General features: G+C 32.3%; 1 protein-coding gene across 1 annotated transcript; it reads left to right on the top strand.

Annotated features, from left to right (window-relative positions):
* Nucleotides 1-3,708: 3,708 nt before the first annotated feature.
* Nucleotides 3,709-15,807, top strand: LOC145323152 (uncharacterized). Its single transcript, XM_080165544.1, has 13 exons — nucleotides 3,709-3,868; nucleotides 5,011-5,096; nucleotides 7,127-7,245; nucleotides 8,200-8,235; nucleotides 8,550-8,668; nucleotides 9,007-9,066; nucleotides 9,480-9,546; nucleotides 9,965-10,071; nucleotides 11,635-11,743; nucleotides 12,185-12,263; nucleotides 13,884-13,954; nucleotides 14,528-14,561; nucleotides 15,195-15,807. The coding sequence occupies exons 2-13, from the start codon at nucleotides 5,088-5,090 to the stop codon at nucleotides 15,258-15,260; spliced, it is 876 nt and encodes a 291-aa protein (XP_080021670.1). The 5' UTR covers nucleotides 3,709-3,868; nucleotides 5,011-5,087; the 3' UTR covers nucleotides 15,261-15,807.
* The last annotated feature ends 3,018 nt before the right edge of the window (nucleotides 15,808-18,825 follow it).

The following is an 18,825-nucleotide window of genomic DNA, read 5'->3' as shown; positions in this document are numbered from 1 at the left end:
AAAATTAGAAAGAAAAGTCACGATCTAGAGGGATAAGACAATGGACGATAAATAGATGTACATTCCCGATGATAATATGCAAAATTTCCCCTTCTGAAGTGTAAATTATTGGTAGAAAAGTTTGGATATTGCTATTTTGAATCATCCAACCACACATCCAAAGTTTTAAGCCAGCGAATGAGACAGTTTGATTATAAAACTTTGGGTACCATTACAATGAAGCTTTACATAGTGTCTAAAAAAAATCAGCCATGTGACGTCATAAAAATGAGGGATTATCCATCTCTTTTTTATTGGTTTTCATACCCACTTGTCCTCTCATCCCTCGTTTTTATGACGTCATATGGCTGACTTTTTGGACACTTTGTAAAGCTTTCATTATTATTCACAGTCCAATGTCCCCTCCCTCCCTGAAAAGTAAGTAATTGAGTAACTTTATCATAAATCAAGTTTTGTTCTTTATATATTTTCTTAACTTTTTTTAACACCGGTTGTTAAAAGTTTTTTTAGTTGATTTATTAAAGGACTTTTCAAAGCGAATTTTTTCTAAATTTAGGTTTGGTCCGTTTGTCCGCCTGTTCCGAACGGATAATTTTAATTATAAACTAGTTAAGCATGATGATTTTTAAACAAATTTTTCGGCCCCTCCAGGCTAACAAAACTGGCTAGTATTTTATGACGGAAAGCTGTCTATAATACGATACTATACAAGATATTTCATTATGGCTCAGAACCGGTTCTAATTCATACTGTAAATTGTATTATGCCTTTGGTACCTTGGGGCTAACAAATCTTATAATTCTTATTATAATATCCGCGGAAAGCTGCGATTAAAAACTAAATTATTAACTTATATATACATAAGACAAAAATTATATCTAAAATATCGAAATCAATAAAATAAAAAACATTTTATCTTAATAACTATAAAAGTTTTATATACAATTCTTCTTATCTAATTTCAATAATGTTAAATGAGAAGTTGTTATAAATTTGTTCAGGCAGTTAGTGTCACTAAATCTTACAAGGAATTATATTCAAATTACATTTAATAGTTTTTTTAGACGTACAGACAGACAACATATCATAATTGTAGAGTGGCTTCACTTCTAATATAGGAAAAATGCCAATTTTCCTATTTTCAGGCTTCAGACAGGGATCTTCAGGGATAAGAAAAATTAAATTATGTAAATCCCCAATGATGATAAACAAAATTAATTATTCTGTAGGATGAAATTGTTGGTTGAAAAGTTTGGACACTGCTAGTTTGAATCAAGCAATCAAGATTTACTAATAGTACCCAAAGATCTTAAGCCAACGAAAAAATTTTGGTACCAGTATGATTTACATTCAAATGTTTCCCTTTCCCTCTGGCATCAAATAACTATAAATTCAAGTTGTAATAGTTTTTTTTATCCCATCGCATTATATAAACTGGTAATAATTTTATGGTTTTTAATTTAATATTTGTGTAAAATTACCCTTAACCCTTACAGATCGGGGGGGGGTCATATTGACCCCCCCCCCCTCTAGTTTTTTTAATGTCATTTTTTTTGTAGGTAAGATGTAGAGCTGTGACTTCATGACTTTTTAAGTTTAGTAATTATGCGTCGGCAGGAGTTGATTTTATTAGGATATCTGGTCTGTGTCGGTCGTGGTGTCCGGTCAAAGTCGGTTGGGTAGCACCAAAATTTAAAAAAAATTCTAAATAAATCTTAATTTCTACATTATGATTTTGTGTATAAGGTAGAAACCTAAAATTTTTTTGGTGAATACTGAGATATCAATGACCTTATGAAAAAAGTGGTGTTATGACCGTTTGACCACACCCTGACCGACTTTATGACCGATTTTTGTCCGGCTTTTACTACAGACATATATCATGAATATCGTGGCTTCTATTACAGCTAGAGACCTATTAATTTTTTTGATGACTTCTTGAGCAACAATAAACAGATAAAAATATTGATTGGCGCCGCCAACCGCCGTTTTACCGCCGTAACCGCCGAAAATGGTGGTTTCCGTTATTTGCCGTTTTTTGGCGATGATCAGAAAAGTAATTTTTTTGATATGAAAAATAAAAGTTCGTCCTAAAATTTGATCATTCTAGCTGCAAAATTGGCCGCTCTACAGCTGTTTTAAAATTTAGCGGCTGGCCGCTAAAAAGCGGCTAAGGAGCGGCCTGACTGCTATGACTAGAAAAAGTAATTTTCTCTAAAAATACACATGAACCACCAGAAAAAATTTTTACGTCTTTATCTGTAACAGAAGCCAAGATAGAGGGGGGGGGTCAATATGACCCCCCCCCCCCGATCTATTAAGGTGGGAATAGGGGCCCGATCTGTAAGGGTTAATACGATGCTATACATGATTTTTAGTATGACTGAGAACCTGTCATAATCCAGTGGATATTAATCGGTTTCGAAGCCATACTGGAAAATATATTAATTACCCCCCCCCCCCTTCCCCAATATATAGATATCAGAACGGAGGGGTGGAGGGATTTCCCCCGAATAACCTATCCCCCCAATCCGTGACTTATATTAAAATGTAATGAATCGTATGTGTAAGAGACTAATTAAATAAATCTATTCAAGCGACGCCAATTTAATCTCTCCAATCTGATTTCAACTGCCAAGGAGGGAGGGAGGGGACATTGGACTGTAAATTATACCGGTACCCAAAGTCTTAGAAGTATTTTTTCTCTTATCCGTAGGCGTATTATTGATTATTTTTCATTATTTTGGATATATATCAATTTATCAACAATTGTCTTATCCCTTAAGATCCCTGGATTTCAAAAGGAAAGGATCTAGATTTTTGTACAATTAGGAAGTGTCCAAACTTTTCCACCAATAATTTTGTTTATAATAATAAATGTACATCAATTTATCGATCATTGTCTTATCCCTTAAGATCCCTGAAATTTCAATAAAGTGTCTACATCTAGTTGCAAAACTGAGCCTGTCAAACTTTGTGCTGTTATTATATCAACATGAGAACAGGGAGGGAGGGGGCATTGTGCTATTTATTACACTAGTTCCCAAAGTTTTATTATAACGTTTTCTTATTTGTTGGCTTAATAACTTTTATTAAATTTTGATTGCCAAAAGTGTCCAAAAGTTTCAACTACTAATTGTAATCTACATAAATGTATGTCGATAATACGTCAATTTTGACCACTTTTATTCTAGTCGACATAAACAGGTGAACCTTAATTACAACACATTCAACTGGGATGCCCTAGTTTAATCTTTAATATGTGTAAAATCAGGGATCTAAAGGGATAAGGCAATAACCGACAAATTGATGAACATCTTCAATGATGATACACAAAGTTATAAATATATAGTCCTTCTGTAAAGTACAATTAATGATTGAAACGATTGGACCATCAACTTAATAAATCAACCAATCAAAATTCAATAAAAGTCTTCAAAGTTGTTAAGCCAACGAACAAGAAAATGTTAAGATTTACAAGACTTTTGGGACTAGTGTAATATACAGTTCAATGTCCCCTCCCCCCCCCCTTGACTTAAGTTCAGGTAGGGAGATTTAATTGAAGAAAAAAATTTTGTCTTACCTTTGTCTTGTCTTAAAATTATCAAGCAGGATAATATGTCATAAAACATAAAATTTTAATTTAATATGACCATTCTTTCGTAACAAAACTGTGTTTTTATTATTGATCAAAATGTTTCTCAATGATAGGGCTATTCAAACAAGAATTTATAAGCAAACAACATAGTAGCTCATAGAAATGACTCCAATAATTGAATATAAACATACAGAACGAGCATAACTGAAGAAGGATTAAATAAGATTAATAATCAAAATTTTCCAAAACTAACATTCCTGTCCTTGTTAGGTAAGTAGATAGATAGATAGATAGAAAAGTAGATAGATAGATAGACACACAGACAGACAGACAGAAGGAAAGACAGACAGAAGGAAGAACAGACAGAAGGAAGGACAGACAGAAGGAAGCTAAGGACAGACAGAAGGAAAGACAGACAGAAGGAAGAACAGACAGAAGTAAGGGCAGACAGAAGGAAGGACAGACAGAAGGAAGGACAAACATAAGTAAGGCAGACAGAAGGAAGGACAGACAGAAGAAAAGACAGACAGAAGAAAGGACAGAAAGAAGGACAGAAAGAAGGAAAGACAGAAGGAAGGACAGACAGAAGCAAAGACAGACAGAAGGAAGGACAGACAGAAGGAAGAACAGACAGAAGTAAGGGCAGACAGAAGAAAGGACAGACAGAAGGAAGGACAAACATAAGTAAGGGCAGACAGAAGGAAGGACAGACAGAAGAAAAGACACACAGAAGAAAAGACAGACAGAAGAAAAGACAGACAGAAGAAAGGACAGAAAGAAGGAAAGACAGAAGGAAGGACAGACAGAAAGAACAACAGACAGAAGAAAGGACAGACAGAGAGAAATACAGACAGAAGAAAGGACAGACAGAAGGAAGGACAGACAGAACAAAGAACATACAAATGGAAGGATAGACAGAAGGAAAGACAGACAGAAGGAAGGACAGACAGAAAGAAGAAAAGATAGAAGGAAGAACAGACAGAAGGAAGGACAGAAAGAAGGAAAGACAGACAGAAGAAAGGACAGGCAGAAGGAAGGACAGACAGAAGGAAGGACAGACAGAAGGAAGAAAGACAGAAAGAAGAACAGACAGAAGGAAGGACAGACAGAAGGAAGGACGGACAGAAGGAGAGACAGAGAGAAGAAAAGACAGACAGAAGGAAGGACAGACAGAAGGAAGGACAGACAGAAGGAAGGGCAGACAGAAGGAAGGACAGACAGATAGAAGGAAAGACAGACAGAAGGAAGGACAGACAGAAGGAGAGACAGACAGAAGAAAGGACAGGCAAAAGAAAGGAAATACTTAAGGAAGGATTGACAAACAGACAGACAAACAAAAGGAATCAAGAACATACACGATTAAGTATAGAGTAGCTTCGCTACTGAACATTTAAAATTTATCTTTTATTTAGGTATAAAAATAGGATCTGAAATTGTTGCAAATCTATTAGAAAATACACCAACATTGAGAAATCTGGAATATGAAAATATGCTTCAGGTGATATATCTTCTATAATACAAAATAGAACGATGTCTGTCTGTCCGTCTATCTGAAGCATAAGAACTCGGTTACCGCTGAACCGATTGGGTTCAACTATTCAGGTAATATACCTACTGGTCTTGTTGGGGTTTTAGATTAAAAGTAGATGGCCTGCCTTGGAATTTTTAAAAATTGCCCTTGGAATTTTTTGCCTCAATAAAATTTTAGTGAGGCAAAATTATCCCCTCTAAGTTTTTAGTGAGCCTCACTGAGCCGTCAAGAAAAAAACTATATCTTTAAAGATGGAATTTAGTTTCATCAAAAGCAAGTAGTCCATTGTCGTATCCCTGTATCCCTGAATAAGCAGAACTATTTATGTTTCTTTATCCACATTCCCTGATTTTTTTATCTAACCTTTTATTGTCACTTTTTTCCAGGGATTCTAATGGATAAGAAAATTTTCGAAATATTTACATGCACTTAGAATAATACCTATTCTGCAGATTAGAATGATAGGTTGAAAAGTTTGGACACCATTAGTACCATGCCAATAAAAAAAAGTACACAAAGTTTTTTTCAGATAAAGTTGTTATAAAACTTTGGGTACCAGGGAAATTTACAGTCAAATGTCCCCTCCGGCCCTCCCTCCCTGATTTTTTTATCTGTCCTTGTATTGTCACTTATGTACCAGAATAAAATTCTGTTGTGCTAGTTGACAAATTATAACCAGGGATCTAAAGGGATAAGAAGACATTTGCCAATAAAATGATAAACATCCCTAATGATTGTATGCAAAATTACCCCTTTTGTAAATTACAATTATTGGTTATAACGTTTGGACACTCAAATTAAAGAACCAACTAATCAAAATCTAATAAAAGTCCCCAAAGTTGTTAATCTAACGAATAAGAAAATGTTATCATAATGCTTTTGGGACTAGTGTAATAAACAGCCCAATGTCCCCTCCCTTCCTTAATGGTATAAAACTGTGTGTACAAACCTTGAATGTCAAAACTTTTCCTTAAATATTTTAAATCTACAGAAGACCGTAGATTTTGTTCATCTTTATTGGGAATGTTTTTCAATTTATCGTCCATTGTCTTATCCCTTAAGATCACTTATGTACCAGAATAAAATTCTGTTGAAATAGCTAAAAAATTGTAAATATAAATGTTTCAGGAATAATAGTTATACAGCTATTGACACAAAAAAATAAAACCTAAATAAATGTGTCCAAACCTTCATTGTAAATCTTTTCCACCAAAGGAATGATTTTGCTTATCGTCCATTGTCCTTTCCCTTAAGATCCCTAATATATTTGCATAGGCTCATAAAAAAGAATCAGTTATTAAAATTGTATTACATTAATACATTAACAGCACTAAAGTTTAACACAGCCTATTAAGAGGTAATTTTTTCGCGTATTTTTAGTAAAGTTGTGTCTTAGCGTGTAGTCAAATGCGCATATTAAGTTAAACTGTTCTTAATTATAGACATTTGGTCAAGATTAAGAACAGTTTGACTTAATAAGCGAATTTGACTTAACGCTAACACAAAACTACATGGAAAATATGTGAGAAAAAAAATCACCCTTTGTTCCTGTTATCCTAGTAAATGCTGACACTGGCAGTAAAATTGTACCTCTGAATAATACACAATTGAAAAATTGAATTTATATAGTTTAAATTGTAGTTAATTGTAGTATGACGCCCTCTCAGAGAATAACAAAGTACAATGCCGCGCAAAACGCATATCTCTATAAATGTCGTCTTTTAGTTTTTCTTTCTTTTCAACAATCAAATAACTTTTTGAATCCCTGTTATTCTAGATTGTAAATGCTGACACTTGTAGCAGTGGTGTACATTTTCAAAAGGCAAAATATCTCATCTCTTCTAAAAATTCTCTGCAACTGACTTTAAACATGGCGATGACGCCCTCTCAGTGATAAACAAAGCACAATGCCGCGCAACGCATATCTCTACAAATGTCGTCTTTCATTTTTTAATAATATTATTTTCCAATGCAATACCTCTATCCCTGTTAATTAGATAGTAAATGCTGACACTGGCAGTAGCGGTGTACCTCTGAATAATACAGAATTGAGAAAATTGAATTTAATAAATTCTTGGAACGAAAAAGATTTTATTATATCAGAAAATATTTACAGGTTAAGACTTTCTTTACTTTTTGGTAGCTAAGCTACTCTATAATTCGATTCGTCTGTTTGTCCTTTAGCAGAGATCTAAAGGAATAAGACAATAACCAATGAATTGATGTACATCCTCAATGATAATACACAAAATTACCCCTTCTGTAGATTTCAATTAGTGGTTGAAACTGTGGGCACTGAATAAACCATCCAATTAAAATAGAATTAAAGTCCCAAAGTTGATAAGGCAATGAACAAGAAAAAGTTATCATAAAAGTTTGGGAACTAGTGTAATAACAGCCCTTAATAATAATGTCTTCTCCTTCCCTGGTCCTTTAGTCTGTCAGTCCGTAACGCTATGGGGATAATGTGATTTTATTGGCTGCTTATTGAGATAGACGTCTGAATTTCTTATACCAACTGAGCATCTAGTTTTAACTTGACCCGTCAGTTTGACAGTTATGCTGCAAAAAGTAAAATACATACAGAAATTTGTGATTTTTTCAAGCAAATATTCTAGATTTATGACCACTAAACATCTACTCTTTAAATCACTTTGTCAATAATTTCTTTGTTCTTCGCTACTTATGGATGCTGTCATCCTTGTTTTTTATTTCACTATTTCCAAAAGACAAGTAGCGCAGCAATTGCAACAAATTGTCTGTACTTTTAATATTAATCTCCGCCTTACAGAGGATAGTTGTTGCCCCTACCCCATGATATTTTAGTTTTTAAATAAGAAACTGGGCAAGCATTATTTTCTCGGGGCCAAATCTCCACCTACCAAATAGCCTAAAACCTGCATAGACCAAAAATTACTCTTCTTAAAATTGTGAAATGATTGATTAACGGGACAGACAGGCATCAGATTATTTTAGTTTACAGAATAGCTCTCTTTAATCCAAATTGGAGAAATTGTATTAATTAAGCATCTATGTCATTTCAGATTAATAAATATTTAATCTTTTTTAGATTTAAGCATCTTGAAGTTCTGATTATAGAGTTTAGGTAAAATAAAACATTATGTTATTAATATATATTATAATATTACATATTAAATCTAGATATTGCACCTAAAGAAAGACATTGTCTCTTCTTTTTTCATTACATTTTTCTATAATGCTTGGATAATGAATACAAGAATACCTTTCCAATTTTAATAACAAACTAAGAATCATAAAATAAAAGCAGTTTTTTTTACTCACGCCTTTAGGCCTCTCGGAATAATATTTAAAACTGGAATTAATCTTATCATTTTTAATTTTACTATCTGCGGAAGCATAAAATCGAATTTATATCAATTAATAAATCTTATTTTTTAGTCATGTAAACGATGAAGTTATATCTCCATTAGTAAAACTTGAAAAGATCAACAAGTTCGAACTAAGTTCAAGGGAGGAAGCTGAGTTTAGTGTTTTACTACCATTTCTTTCAAAGCGAGGTTAGTTTTTTTAATTAATTCTCACCTTTTAAGAAAAGCGGAAGAGTTTTTAAGGCGTTGACTTTTCCATACTAGAGACGTTAAATAATAGAACCTCTTATTATCTGCGGTAACAGTATTAGGACTTTCAGACAAGTGATCAACACCCTCTCTTGAAATACGATAAATTGATAAAAAGTTGTTTTTGAACAAATTCCCACAATTTTCACATAGAACACAAAAAAACGTATTTTTTCATATTAACTTGCGTTTTTTACAAAATGGGACTGCAAATTTTTACTGTTGTCATATATTTTTTTAAAACTTTGCTAATATCAAATTTTGTGACAATATTTTAGGTGATAAACTGAACTGTTTAAGTCTTGAAAACTTCCATAACTGTGATATTTCTCAAATAGGTAAAGAAGCGCTTGAAAGTGTCATGTATGACGTCATAAAAATAAGACTAATAAGGAGGGATGAATGAGAAATGACACCCCTAAAAAAAGAGATAAATTAAGATGTATTCTTAATCACCTTTTCACTTTTCACCGCTTTATCGGTATAACATTCTTGAAATGAAGCCCATCAAGTCGTAGAGTTTGAAAAACGAACATTAACAACTTAGTGGAAGAACAGCTTTCTGCAGATATTAAAATGAAAATTAATAAGATTTAAACCAGTTTTGTTAGCCCCGTGGGGCTGAAGGGCGTAACTGACAAAAGTGGTATTTATTTTATTATTTTCGAGGTGAAATGTCTCTTATACGATACTATGATGATTTTCTAGTTTGGCTGAGAGCAGGCTCTAATAAAAATATAACATTTTTTAGATGATTACTGTCCAATGTTAAAAACACTGAAATTCTCCCAGTCAAGTTTAATTTCCTCCTCATATAAGTAAGTATTTTTGTGGCCGGTTTCCCTCAAAGTGCCTAGCAAGCATAGAAGACACAGGTTAGGTTAGGCTTTGTAAAGAGCAGCCCCAAGGATTAGGGCACCGAAGGGGGTTAAGTTTAAAGTGAAAAAAACAACACCTATATATCTTCAATATAGAAAATTACTGTCTTTTTTCTCTCTTTTATGATTTTTACAAAGTTATATGTCAAAGAAGTATCATTTTAAAAATATCAAATGCTTTGATAAAAAAATGCATTATAGACTTCCAATCTAAAAATCACAACCAAACTGTAACCAAATAGAGTGTGACCATTTTGACTGTGTGCTTACAAATTACCACATCTGTTATCAATCATAACATAAATTATTTGCTCTTGTTTGTGCATAGTCCCTTTAATTGTTCTCTATTTTATTGCAGATCAAAATTTTATTGTCTGGAAGAATTTTATCTGTTCAGCGGACAACCCATACATTCTCCTCAAGCCAACACTCTACAAGATATTTTAATGGCCCCAAACTTGTCAGGCAAGTGCTTTGATGGTGTGGACATTTGTATCCAAAGTTTTATCAAAAACAATGGGTACTTTTATTGAATTTTATTGGTTGGTTTCAAACTAGTAGTATTTAAACTTTTCAACCAGTAATGTTTTCTACAAAAGGGGTAATTTTTTAACATTATTTTGGATGTATATCAATTTATAATTCTTATATCTTTGTCTTATTCTTTAAGATCCCTAAGCGGGGCTACAGATACCCGGTATGTTCAATAAGTTATGTACAATGTACATAATGTGAAATGTACAAAATCATACCCTGGATTAGCCTATCATCTGTTATCTGGATATTATTATTCTATACCTATATAAGCGATTACTTTTTCTGTTTTTTACCTTATGAATTATTTTCGACAGATTTTTTATAAAACGGCTTGCTTTATTGCATCAAGATCCATGACAGATCTATATAGGAAATAAACGTCTATATATGAGCTCGAGTCTTCCAATAGTAGAATGTTCAATACTCATAGTGCTCCAAAAATCCATAATAAACTCTCATTGACCAGAACTATAAGACCCATTATTTTACTCTATAAAGAATAAATTCTTTTTTTTAATTTCATGTTGCTATTTGAATTATACTAAAGTATTAAATTTCTATTCATAAAATAGAAAATTTAAATTTATAAAATAGTAAATCAAATAAAACTTAGTTTTGAATAATTTGATACTGGCGCTGCGTCTGTAATGTGTTTAGATATTGAACTAAAATTTAACATTTAACTAAATATTCTAACCCTTTGAGGATGATAATTTAAAACAAAAAAAATTCTAGGATCCTAAAATATTTTAAAGAAAGAGAGATAAAATTATAAATACGGTTTTAAATAAAAATAATGAAATTTAAAAAAGATGGAAGGAAAGGGAAGTGAGAGAGAAGGACATATAATCTCTAAAAAATGATGAAAAAACGAAACTAAAGTCGTAGTATGAACACAGTAATAGTGTCTGACTGATTATGACGTAACAAAAAAAAATTAGCCAATGAGAGGCCACTATAAATTTTACCATTGGTCAATAACGGCCTCTCATTGGCTAATTTTTTTTTGTTACGTCATAATCAGTCAGACACTATTACTGTTTTCCGTAGTATCTTTTTTAAAAAATCAATGGAAGAAAAAGATTAATATTCAGAGATAGGCCAATGGAAGAAAAAGATTAAGATTCAATCTAGCCAATAGCGAGATAATTTTTGAATGCCGCCTCTAGTTTGTCATACTAGTGTATACGCCCCTAGCATCTATGGACTCTGTATTTAAATGAGTAGGATACAGAAAAACTAGCCTAATACCATTCCAAGACTCTTAAATCTAAGTAATTAAATAGCATAAAACCATCCCAGAACCTATGAAAAGCTTCCATTAATAGGAGAACTCAAACGGATAATCTTTCTCAGGTTCTATGAGAAGCTACATTTTAAAAAAGAACCATTTCGGTTCAGCGGTTAGCGAGATCCTTCAGTACAGACAGAAAGACATCCTGTTACTTTTACTTAAGAATAAAAAAAGTTTACTAATATTTTTCTGTTTAGATGTATATATCCAAAATGTGGCCTGTTTTAGCGACCAACTTCTAGTCAGGGTCCTTCAGAGTTCAAGACTGAAAAAGTTGAGGTTTCTTTCCTTGGATATGTGTAATAGGTAGGTTTTTTGTTCTGTTCTTATGAACAAATTCTCTAATTCGTACGTTTAAAAACCTTGAATATTGACCATATAAATTCAAGGTTGGGATAAACGAGTAATGTCCAAACTTTTCAACAAATTATTTTTATCTAAAGAGTCATTTTACTTCATGTATGTGTGAGAAGCAGCTTATAGTACCTAATAAAATATGACGCCGTACAATTCAAATGACCAATGATAGGCCAGTAAACATTATAATTGACCTATGGTAAAATGTATACTGGCCTATCATTGGTCATTTGTATTGTTTGACGCCATTTTTTACCAGGCACTATATAGGGATATATATTTTATTGTTTTATCCCTGCCTTCGAACTAATTTTTATTTTGTTGTTATTAATTGAATAATTTGAAATATTTTTTTACTTGTATGATTTTATATACATATCTATTTACTAGAATTGGTTTGGGAGGGTTGATAAAGCTGCTAGCCAGTGACAACAGGATTGAAGCCCTCCATATTTGGTCTTGTGCTCAGGTTTACCTAAATTCCATGGCTCGGCAGCTGCACCTCAGCCTCGCAAAAGCCTTAAATTTAATCCTGCTTGTGTGCAAATAAAAAACAAATTCGAAAAGGTGGATTGTCTGTTTAGGAACAGGTTTAGACCAAGTCTAGACATCCAGCTGAATTTTTGATAATTTTAATGAGGCTTACAAGTGGCTTACGCGCGGCTGCCGAGCCCTGCTAAATAGGGTTGGGCCGGATATCCGGTGTGGCCGGATATCCGGCCATTTTCAATATCCGGCCGGATACCGGATATTGAAACTATCCGGCCGGATATCCGGCTCTATAATTTTTTATACTTTACACCAAAAATCTCTGCTTTTTAAAATCTTAAATGGCTATAATTTTCTTATCATTGAAGCTAGAAGAACATTTTTTCTGAATAAGTTTAACTTTATGTATTTTTATATAAGATTTCTGAAGAAATTTTTTTTTACTACTTTAATATCTGGTAATTTGGCCGGTTATCCGGCCGGATATCCGGTAATTTGGCCGGATAACCGGATATTTGCCGGATATCCGGCGTTGGCCGGATATCCGGCCGGTTACCGGATATCCGGCATTTGAAATCAGCCGGATATCCGGTATCCGGAATTCGGCCAAAAAAGTATCCGGCCCAACCCTACTGCTAAATTCTATATAATATAAGTTATGATGTCTTTCTGTCTGTCAGTGTGTTTGTAACAACAGATCTCTCTAACAGCTAGATCGATATTACTCTTATTTACAGTGAATCTTTTTATAGGTCACAGAATGGTTTTGATCTATAATGGGAATGGGAACCTAATTTCTATACAACAGAGTCAGGATGTCTGTCTGTCTTTCAGTGTGTTTGAATCAATAGATCTCGCTTAAAGCTGAACTGATATGGATATTTTATTTACAGTGAAGCTTTTTATAGGTCTCAGAAGGGATTTAATCTATTTTCTGCATAAAAGATTCAGAATGTCTGTCTGCGTGCCAGTGTGTTTGAAACAATAGATCTCGCTAACAGCAGGCTCTTATTTAAAGTAAAGCTTCTTATATGTCCTAGAATGGTTTTGATCTATTATGGGAATGATTACCTTAATTCTGTTTTTAAAAATCAGGATATCTGTTTATCTTTCAGTGTGTTTGATAACAATAGATCTCGCTAAAAGTTGGATCGATATAGCTCTTTTTTTACAATGAAGCTTCTTATAGGTCCCAGAATGGTTTAAGTTTTGATCTAATTATCTATATTTTAGCTAAATTCTATATAAAGAGTCAAGATGTCTGTCTGCCTGTCAGTGCGTTTTTAACAATAGATCTCACTAACAGCAAGACCGATATTACTTTTATTGACAAGATATCATCATATAGATATACTCTAAATTCAACTATATGTAGGATATAACGTTAAGTAACATCAAACAGACAACCAACTCTTTAATTACACGAACCTCGTCTGGAAGTCCTAACTGTGCATGGCAAAGAGTTCCCTTATTATTAGTATCATTCGCCATTCATAGAAGCAGTAGGTCTTATTTTTAGTGTCTCTAGTATCACGTGGTATGGTCCAGCAAATACAGATTTATAGCTCTATTCTAATAATTACATATAGTATTTTCTTAGATTGGAGAGTTTCAGAAAAATATTCTTGAAAGCATGATCAAACTAAGAAATTTTGATGTTAATCTTCAATGGTAAACTTTGCATACATTTTAGTAACGAAGCTACTCTTTTTTCGAAAAGTCTGTCTGTATGTCTGATTAAATTAAGAAATTTTGATGTTATTCTACATTGGTAGGAATACTTACGCTTTAATAGCGAGGCTATTTTATAATTCGAAATATCTATCTGTATTTCTGAAAATATATAGGAAAACATGATTTTTAGTCTCCTTTTAAAGATAAATGGAAGATTTTTTTTAAAGATTCCCTATAACAATTAGCATCTATTGGTCCGATGGTCTGTCAGTCAAGTATGATGAAATTAGGAATTTTTTATGTTAATCTACATTGCAGATAAGAACTCATACTTTATTTTTGTCAACATATAAATACCTTAGATAAGTTGAAGTAGATTATAAGTCAAGTATGGCCAATTAAATTTTTTTTAATATTAATTTACAATCATTTTTGATGAACTAAAGATATAAGTATACCAATACTTTCGTTAGATAAGTTAAATTAGGTTCTCTTTAGGCCACAATTTCCTAAACGGACAGACAAACTATAAAAAATACCTAGTATCTTTGAAAATATTTTTTTTTCTAGGCAAGGAATCTTAACTCACCATTTGCAATATCAGGTTAGAAAACTTTTCTTTGTAAATTAGGTAGCGGTTTCCCTCAAAGTGCCAAGTCGAGCGTAGAACCCCCCTCCCCTTCCTTTTTTTCATAAATTGAAAGGGAGAGGTTAAGTTTGTAGTTTTTTAAGGTTAGGTTTTGTTGGGTAATTGACAGCCCCGCATGGGTTAGGGACCTGAGATTACCTACCCTTATATTTTCCAAAAATATGAGGGGGAATGCGGTTGCTTGACAGGAAAACACCTAAAAAACATAAATTTTTAATATTATTTTTATATACTAGCGGCTTCGCCCCTAGCCTCTAGGGGCTTTGCCCCAAGAGGTTTGATCAACCTAATTTTTCGTATTTTAGATTTTAAAAGAAAAAGTAAAAAAAAAAATTTTTTTGGGGGGGGGAGGTATTTTTCATTTTTTGGGGGGGTTGGGGGTGTCCCACCCCCCAAGAAAATAGCTTAAAACCATCACAGGACCAGTAGGTATATTCCCTGAAGAGTAGAGCCCAATCGGTTCAGTGGTTACTGAGATCTTAAGCTTCAGACGGACAGACAGACGGACAGACAGACGGACAGACATCGTTCTACTTTGTATTATAGATAAACTGCATTCAAAACATTTTAATATTTATTTTTGTTTAGAATGGAGGCGAATATGAGAATCTTTTGCTTCCCCTGCTGGCAGTCAATATTCTACCAGATGACTAGAAATAAGATCAAACGGACAAATATTTGAAATAGAAGCTGTGCTTCTAAAGTATCAGTTCAAGTCACAAAAGGATAAGACAATGAACAATGATTAGATATACACTCCCAATTACGAAGGACAAAATAACCTTTTTTAGTTTAAAAATTATGGATGTAAACGTTTGAACTAGTTTGTACAACCCAATTATGATTGAATAAAACTCCCTTAAGTTTGGTAACCCCTATATAATTCAGATACATTGTCACTTCCCTCCCTAAAGTTTCTTTTGATCTTAATTTTTATATTATGAATTCTTATTTATTGTTTTATACATGAATGTCCCAAAAACGAAACAAAAAAAGAATAAAAACAAAAAGAATTAAATTTACAAAATTAAATATATTACTTTCTCGATAAGTCTTTTTTATTGTAAAATAATTTTATTATATTTTATTTTAATGATATTGCAAAAATTTACAAAAAAATATCTTTATAAAAAATTGATAGTTAATATGCATTCCGATTTATATGGGTAAGATTAATATTAATAAAATTTTTATAATTAAATTTTTTAGCATTTTGTGAAGTGTTTATAATTTTAAAGAATCTTTAGAATTAGAATATAATAGTCATTTAGCGCATCGTATCATGGACAGCTTTCCGCGGATTTCAAAATGAAAAATTACAGGATTTAAACCAGATTGGTTAGACCCGACAGGCCGAAGACCACGGCTAACAAATTTGGTATAGATTTTATTATTTTTATTTTATTATTCATGGAAAATGGTCTGTAATATGATATTATACATGATTTTTCAGTATGGCAGGGTACCGGTTCTATTTCAGTGGATATTAATCGGTTGGTAAATGTTTTATTTAAATAAAACAAATGTTTTGTTAGAGTCAAACTGAAACGAATAATAAAAAACAAGGATATTTAGTCAATGCTTAAAAAAACTATTAGACTAATTAATTATTTGTAGATATCTAAATTATTACATTACAACAAATGTAGCGGCTTTGCTTCTAACATGTAGAGGAAAGAAGCTGTCAAAACAATAGCCTAAAACCAACCTTGGGCATATGTTATGTTTTCCTAAATAGGTGAATTGATTCAGTGAATTAATTTTGTAGATTCAAATAATTGTTGGAAATGTTTTTACAAAGCAATCAATGTTTTTTAAGCTTTCAAACCAAAGAATGGTAGATCGTGTTTATAAAACTTTGGGTACCAGTATAAATTTCACTCCAATGTCCCCTCCCTCTCTGTTTTATTTTATTCAATGGCAAAATTATAAATTCTTCCAGGAAAAATATTGGGAAAACCGTTTCAATTCCATCAAATATCGGGAATAATTTACAGAGTCAATATCTTAAAACAATGCTCTTAAATTAAATCAAGATATTTTTTGTATTAAGAAAATTTGTTTATCGCATTGTATTTTAATATTCGCGGAAATGGTGCTATACATGATTATGAAGTATGGCAGAGAACTGGTTCTAATCCAGCGGATATTGATCGGTTTCATAGCCATACTGGAAAACCCGTTTCAATTCCATCAAAAATTGAAAAATTTTATGAAATCAAGATATGTTTTTTGCTTCCTGGTTCCTTGGATTATTACAAGGTTCCTGGATCCAGCAGCACAAATATTCACCTAATATCCCATAAAATATCGAGAATAATTTACAGAGTCAATACATTTTAAGATGTTTTTAAATAAAAAACCAGACGATTTTTGTGAAGAAAAATAGTGTATCCAAAAGTTACTTAAATTCATAATTAATTAAATTGTTAGGTAACGTCCTGGATATGAATATTTCTTATTTTATAATAAAAGGGAAAAAATTATTATGTTTAAATGAGAAAAAAGTCTTTAAGGTAATATTTTTTAGAGTTGGCCAAGAACTTTTGATACTTTAATTAAGTTTTAATTGGTTTGGTAAATAATAGAAATTAATAAATGTAATCAGAAAATATTTGGATTACATTGAGGCAAAGCGTGATTAACTTTTTAAAAAAGGGATAAAAAAGGAGATAGAGAGAAAGAAAAACATCTTCAATATGTTAAACCAATATTTAGTTTTGTAAGAAAGAGAAAACAATCCATATCTAATATCATATTGGGAGCAAGGCTCTTCTACATACATTTGGCGTCTGTCACACTGTCAGGGATTGTAAGTGATAAGACAGTGAGAGAAAAAATTAATTTGCATCCCCAATCATTGTAAAAAAAATTACTATTTCTATAAAACTAAATTATTGGTTAAAATGTTTGGACACTACTAGTTTGGAACCAACGATAATAGTACCGATTTTTTTTAACAACGAATAACATTACGTGGTTATTAAACTTAGAGTATCTATGTAATTTGCTTCCCAGTGTCCCTTTCCTTGCTAATAAGATTATAATACATAACATTGATTTAAAACTTAGAACATGTTAAAATTGTCCTATAAATTGAAAACCTTAAAATTTCTATATTCTAAAATTATTGAAACATCACTAAACATCTAAGCATTAATTGATGTTTAAATAGTACTATCAGCTACGTCCCTAGATGCTAAATGCTTAATGTCCAATTGAGGGGGGGGGAGGAGTCGAGCCCCCCCCCCCATCCTTTTAATTTTAGTTTAAAAATGAAAAAAAAAGAATTTTTTTTTCGGGGGGGGGGGACGTAATTATTTTCTATAGGCGATTTATCTTGAGAGGTTGCATATTACTTCTCCAAAAACAGTTACAAACCTTCACAGGACCAAACTTCATTGTAAAGGAGAACTAAATCGGTTAAAGGTTAGCGAGATCCTTTGCTACAGACCAAAACAGCTATTAGGATGAATTTTAAACTTTAATCTTTAAAGCTGGCAGTCCTTTATCCAACACTAGCGGCTACGCCCCTAGAGGCCTCTAGGTGCACTTGAGGAGGGGGAGTCGAATTTGATAACCCAATTTCTTATTTAAGATTTTTTTTGGAAGGGGGGATATTTTAAATTTTTTGGAGGGTTGGGGGTGTCCCACCCCCAAGAAAATAGTTATAAACCCTCCCAGGACCTATGAGAATATACCCTGTTAAGAAGAACCCGATCGGTTCATCGGTTAGTGAGATCCTTCGGTACAGACACACAGACAAATATCCTGTTACTTTAGTATAAGAATTTGATTATTTATGGATGTTGTTATCCTTGTTTTCATCAAGTTGTCAAAAAATTGAATTTTATATGAAAATGATAATTCACTCCAAACGGTTAAAAAAATTCTAAAAATAGAAAGAAAACTATTATACATGTGTTTTTATGTGTTTTTAGTCATGATATTATTCAGATATTTTTTTAAAGGTACCTATAGATTTATTTTTGTATGGAGTTTTGAGTTTGATAAGATTTATTGAAAATAGACACGTTTTATAATTTTATGAAGGTGAAACGAATCAAAATTTAGTTTCTTAATATATTTTAGAAATAAAAATATATAAGATATGATGTACTTATACTAATTTAAGAAGATTGAACTTAGGAGAAAAAATCTCCACGTAAAATATAAAAGATGTAAAGTTAACAGGGATCTAAAGGGATAAGACATTCAC

The sequence above is a fragment of the Acartia tonsa genome, chromosome 6 (assembly GCF_053477335.1).
Source record: "Acartia tonsa isolate MP-2025a chromosome 6, ASM5347733v1, whole genome shotgun sequence".
NCBI lineage: Eukaryota > Metazoa > Arthropoda > Copepoda > Calanoida > Acartiidae > Acartia > Acartia tonsa.
The sequence above is the reverse complement of the archived record's forward strand: the minus strand, read 5'-3'. Positions and strand labels throughout refer to the sequence as shown.

What these genes read in the sequence shown, in the direction of transcription:
- LOC145323152 (XM_080165544.1), top strand. An exon ending in TTAATTTCCTCCTCATATAA is followed by an intron (nt 9,547 to 9,964) that starts GTAAGTATTTTT and finishes ATTTTATTGCAG; the next exon opens with ATCAAAATTTTATTGTCTGG. An exon ending in ATATTTGGTCTTGTGCTCAG is followed by an intron (nt 12,264 to 13,883) that starts GTTTACCTAAAT and finishes GTATTTTCTTAG; the next exon opens with ATTGGAGAGTTTCAGAAAAA.